This window comes from Pleurodeles waltl, chromosome 7 (assembly GCF_031143425.1).
Source record: "Pleurodeles waltl isolate 20211129_DDA chromosome 7, aPleWal1.hap1.20221129, whole genome shotgun sequence".
NCBI lineage: Eukaryota > Metazoa > Chordata > Amphibia > Caudata > Salamandridae > Pleurodeles > Pleurodeles waltl.
In genome coordinates this window covers 676015838-676021501 of record NC_090446.1, presented here as the reverse complement: position 1 = coordinate 676021501, position 5664 = coordinate 676015838, and the positions used below count along the sequence as shown (strand labels likewise).

At 45.6% G+C, this 5664-nt stretch overlaps 1 protein-coding gene across 1 annotated transcript; it reads left to right on the top strand.

Moving 5' to 3' along the window:
• The first annotated feature begins 1430 nt into the window (after positions 1–1430).
• POU4F3 (POU class 4 homeobox 3) lies at positions 1431–5318 on the top strand. The gene is made up of 2 exons (XM_069244677.1): positions 1431–1624; positions 1924–5318. Exons 1-2 carry the CDS (start codon positions 1502–1504, stop codon positions 2734–2736), a joined length of 936 nt encoding a protein of 311 aa, XP_069100778.1. The 5' UTR covers positions 1431–1501; the 3' UTR covers positions 2737–5318.
• Positions 5319–5664: the final 346 nt, after the last annotated feature.

Sequence of the window (5664 nt, the reverse complement as noted above, 5' to 3'; positions counted from 1 at the left end):
GTGCGTGCATAACTGGCGTTTCCATTTTGAAATTAAACATAAGTCATGTATGTGTGAAAATATTATTAAAAATGAATACCAATACCTGTAATTAAACAACATGACCAAATTATGCTACAGTGTACTCTAGTCAGTTTGCAGTATTTTATTCGGCATTTACTGTCCTTACCGCAATTAACTTTATGCCCATGTAAATAGCGCCTAAACTCTCGGACTCGGCTTGAAAGGGTAATGCAAAACTGCAGATACTCACTATCTCGAAGTGGATGTTTTCTGCTGAGAAGTGCTATTACTCTCTCGGTAAAAGTATTGCTCCACTGCTAAGAACTGCTGGCACTCTGCCTTTCAAATTAAAAAAGTGCAGATCTTCAGTGCCCTCCCATTCACAGCACTGCCATTGGGTGCAAGGACACAGTGTGCTGGGGGAACTAGGTTAAAGGTCCGAGTACAGTTCAGAAAACGCGTGAGGCAATTTAAACTGGATTTAAGTCTGTCACAATGCTTGGCTGACTACTGTTCAGTCACAGGAGGAGTAGAAAAGAAATATTTACGAATAGCTGTAACATGTGCTTAAAAAAGCACCTTAAGATTTCTGAAGCACTGCGCACCCTTTAAGTTGTAATATTTTTGCTGCAATTTATTGAGGTAATGCATTTCTTCGTGATAGCATATGCCTAAGGCAAAACTAGCTAGAGGCGTATATAACATAGAAACACGTTATGTATTGTAGTTGTTGTTTGAATGTCATAAATTATTTGGTGTGTGTCTTGTCCTTAAGTGTACGCAATCACTGGCGCGGCTGAAGGTGAATGACAAATAAATAGTTAAAAACAAAGACTTTAAGACAAGGCCCATCTCCCCTGTGAGGTGCTGCTGCTCTATGCAAAGCACGGTGTTATTTTTATTGCGTTTTTTCAACATATGCGTCGCTTAACAAAAAAATCTACAGTTATCGACGTACTACAAAATACAGTAAAGTGACGCAAATTAAATGTAAGTTTCTTGCTTAAAAAATGCTTCGAAACAGCTCAACTGTGGCAGCGAAGGCATAGATAATAAGTACCTCATTGACATGTTTTGCATATGTTTTGGTGCAGTGTGCCTGCCATATTTTACTAGCGTAATAGGTTATTAACATTTTGTAACAACACTTAGCTTGCGCAACTGATTATGCAGATGTTTTATTTCCTCACTAAAAATGATCCCTAATCTCGAAGTCCGGCCACTCCACCCTCGTAACCTGTCCGAGCTCTGCGCATGCGCCCCCGGTTGGTCCTATTCCTGGCATGCCTGCTTGTAAGATGAGTGAAGGAGCAGGTGGGGTAGAGAGAGTGAGATGGAAGGGAGGAGGGACAGGGAGGAGAGAGCACAGCCTCCCATCCCCGGGAAAACACACACACACTGCTCACTTTGACAGCAGGCAAGCCGGAGAGAGAGCGAGTCAGGCCCCTTGGTACCCTGCCTCACTCAGGGCTCACCTGCATGCAAGGTGGCCAGCACCATGATGACCATGAACAGCAAACAGGCCTTCTCCATGCACCCTGCCCTGCAGGAGCCTAAGTTCCCCAGCCTGCACCCCAGCAGCCAGGAGGCCATGCGCAGAGCCTGCCTGCAAACCCCTCAGGTATGTAGATCAGGCATAATTAGAGCTCCGAGGCAGACTTTCTTTTTTTTTTTTTTTGACAGCGACTAATGTTTTTTTCATGCAGAACAATCACAGTTTCCCTTCCTTTCCTTTCCTCTTCCCTCCCTCTGATCCACATGTCTACTCAAGCACGGGCTTCATATTAATTTTTATGACCTGAGCTTTTGAGGTGGGGGGAGAGAGACATCTCTCGCACTGTGCTAGGAGGGAAAAATGTTTTTGAATCCGGAGTTGACAGTATTCCCCACTGACTGCCATGTGTTCATCCTTGCTTGCAGCTCCAGGGCAATATATTCGGGGGCTTTGATGAGGCTCTGCTGGCTGTGGACATCTCCTCCTCCCACCTCAAGAACCACCCCACCTACCACACCATGAGCAGCGTGCCCTGCACCTCCAGCGCCTCCCCGGGCCCCCAGCAGCACCACCACCACCACCACCACCCGGGCTTGGACGGGGACCTGCTCGAGCACATGTCTTCCGGCTTGTCCATGGGGGACCACCACCACTCTCTGCTGCCCCCGCACCTGCATCACCACCACCACCACCTGGGCCACCTCCACCCTGCTGCCATGGGGACACCCCACCCGGGACCTATGCCCTGCCTCGGCGACGTGGAGTCGGACCCCCGGGAGCTGGAGGCCTTCGCCGAGCGCTTCAAGCAGAGGCGGATCAAGCTGGGGGTCACCCAGGCCGACGTGGGTTCAGCGTTGGCCAACCTGAAGATCCCGGGCGTGGGCTCGCTCAGCCAGAGCACTATCTGCCGCTTCGAGTCGCTGACCCTCTCCCACAACAACATGATCGCCCTGAAGCCCGTGCTGCAGGCCTGGCTGGAGGAGGCGGAGGCGGCGCAGCGGGAGCGGCTGGCCAAGCCCGAGCCCCCGTGCTGCGGGGACCGGCGCCGCAAGCGCACCTCCATCGCAGCCCCGGAGAAGCGCTCCCTCGAGGCCTACTTCGCCCTGCAGCCCCGGCCGTCCTCCGAGAAGATAGCTGCCATAGCCGAGAAGCTGGACCTCAAGAAGAACGTGGTGCGGGTCTGGTTCTGCAACCAGCGGCAGAAGCAGAAACGGATGAAGTATTCGGCGGTCCACTAACTCTGGAGGGGTTTCATAGACACCGAAGACAGACTCCTATCTTCGAACCCATTGCTAGGGGACAATATTAGATTCAAGACAGACTTTTATCACAGGGTCGATTTCTGGAGGACTTTCATAGAAAGAAGGCTGACTTTTTTTTAACAGAATACATCAGAGAACTTTAAGAAAATACAGACATTTGGATAAAACGTATTACCAGAGGCAAACCGAAGACGTACCTCTACAACCTAATTTATAACCGGAATCAATACACACTGATATCAGTTTTCTTGCTAGTGCACATTAATAGAGGCCAGCCTTTTATCTGGAAGACATAGAAGGACAGAGACTTTTTCACAAGATCTTTATTGTTAGGTGGACTTTGTCAGACAGACTGAATATCACTAAAGAATATATATAGCGAAGACTGACTTTCAAAACGCAGGCTATTGCTGGTTGATATTAATAGAGAGAAAAACGCGTTTATCATCTAATTTATCACTGAGTGTCTTTAATGGACACCGAAGACATGCTTTTTAAATCATAGAATATATTACTGAATGACTTTCATAGAAGACAGAATTTTCTTACATGATGTATTCAAAAGAGCGGGTAATCTTCCACCTTCCGCTACAATAGCAGCAAAGCAAAATATATTGTTTTTTTTTCAAGAATTATGTTCTGCTATATTCCAACTATGTCGGAAAAAGGAGATAGGAGGCACAGTTAAACACCGCATCTCCTCCAAAGAGTAATTCTGCAGAAATATAACTCACTTGTCACTTTTGAACCTTCAGGTACTGTAAACGATTGCAAGGGGGTATTTCTATGCTTTGCAAAACACCTAATTAACAGAGCTATCCCATAATATAAAGAGTTTGTGAGTTGCCCCATGTTGGGCGCAAGTACTTTATACAATCCTGTTGTATATTTTCATTCCGACACTTGCTGTGTTGCTTTTCACATGAGTAATGCAGGGCTACAAGAGCCACAAGGCAAAGCAAACACAGCAATGGGCGAGCACCGTGCACCTGGCGTGTTTCATGTATTATGTGTTTTTGTATAGCACTCAGCACAGCTTGGGGTCCCTTCTAAGCACTTTGGGAAAATGGGTGGTTAAACCGAGGCATGGAAGATGCTCACCTGTCAGTATTTATGGCCCAATTTCTAGAGGCAGTGGTGGAGAAAGGCAATGCACACCAACCGCTGGGTTGAAGACCAAAAGCCGGTTTTAACATATTTGTTTTCAGTCCTTTTATGAATTTCCTCAAGTCCACTTCCTGGTTAAGAGGAAACCTCCTCAGGGAAGACGTGGGGCTACTTCAGATATCTGCATTTCCAGTATTAAAGCGTAGACGTTATAAAAAACAAATGCATCTAATACTGAACAACAGAATATATAATGCAAAAGTGATGCCTGGAGTTACAGTATAAAGCAATCGTTAAGACGTCTGAATAATGTATACAGGTAGTAAATTCTATTTTCAGAAAGCCACACGCAGTATAGTAAGGGTTTTTTGTAGTTTGAGCAGCATTTGATGTCCTCTGCCTGTCCATGTGTTTTGTTTCTCGTTAGGGAACGTTTCCACTTATCACTGATTTTGTTCTCTAAAGACGCCTTATTGAGACTGAAAGGTGAACTTTCTTTACGCGTACATTACATTAGAATGCCTAGTTTAGTTCATCATTTATAATTGAAAAAGTAAGGTTGTTCAAACTTGTGGCTTACACATATGGGATGCCCAGTACGGTTTTTCCTGTAGCTTCACACCGTATATTACGGTATTCTGTAAGGGGAAACTGCATTCTTGGACCCGGCGTGTTCTTGTCAGCAGAGCGGAAACGTTCTTGATGCATTTTTGTTTTAGAACTCCCTATACTTGGTATTTCTGTTCAGTTCATGCAGTATATTTTCTTATATGCAAATGTCCGGTTATTTATATAGAGTTTCGTGCAGCCATTTAGTCCGTGTGAAGCACCTGAAACAGATTAATTTGAAATAAATTAACTTGCCCAGAATCACACAACGTAAAGTGGGGAAGCCGGGATTATGAACTACATCTCCTACACTGAGAGTCAGAAACGTGCTCATTGAGCGAGTCCCCTCCACACTGACAGGTACGTTGTTGGCCTCCCAGGCTGTGCAGCGTTATAACCTCGGTGACCAGAAAGGAACATAAACGTGTTGGTTCCAAGCTTTTGGGTCACGCATTCTGGGTCGGCAGGGGCACGACGATCTCATAGGCTCCTGACTTCCTTTGGTCAGTTACATCACTATTATCTATAGAGCGCTCTTTAAAAACAATAACAACAGAAAGGTAATCCAAGTGAAAAACCATAAAGGGCGTGGGATCTGATGACAGAGGATGATACATTCTTTGGTCGCTGTTAATCTGGGTTCAATCGGCACTAGCCACAGACTGTTACAGGCATCACACATGGAAGAGAACCACTGTCTCATGTTTTTGGCTGCTTACTTTCACATGTTTAATATTGCAGCCACCCTTGCCTCCTGCTACATGTCACGGTTATGTTACTCGAGTGTTTGTGTGTCTAGACTTGTCCTCAAGTGTCTTTTTTTTGTTGGTGGTCTGGGCGAACAGCTGGAAATAAATACTTTATTTTTCAAATCGTTTGGAAGTGTCTTCTGTTGATAGAGAGCGAACAGGGGGTTGCATGACTGTACAAAGCATCTTTAGACAACATGTGCAGAAAGAAAAGTTGACGATGAGGTGGGAGGTGCGCCTCTCCAGGTTACTCTGTTTTACCAAACGGATCCATAGTGATCGCTCCTTTTCCTGGTTTCGTGAGTGTGAGGCTATTTTCAGCGCCCCTATGACGTGGCAATGCTTTTTATATAGCGCTTTTAGGATAGTGTCTAGTCTTTTTCTAAGGATAATAACACTTTAATGGGGTACATTTCCATGCCTTTCTACATTTTGGCAG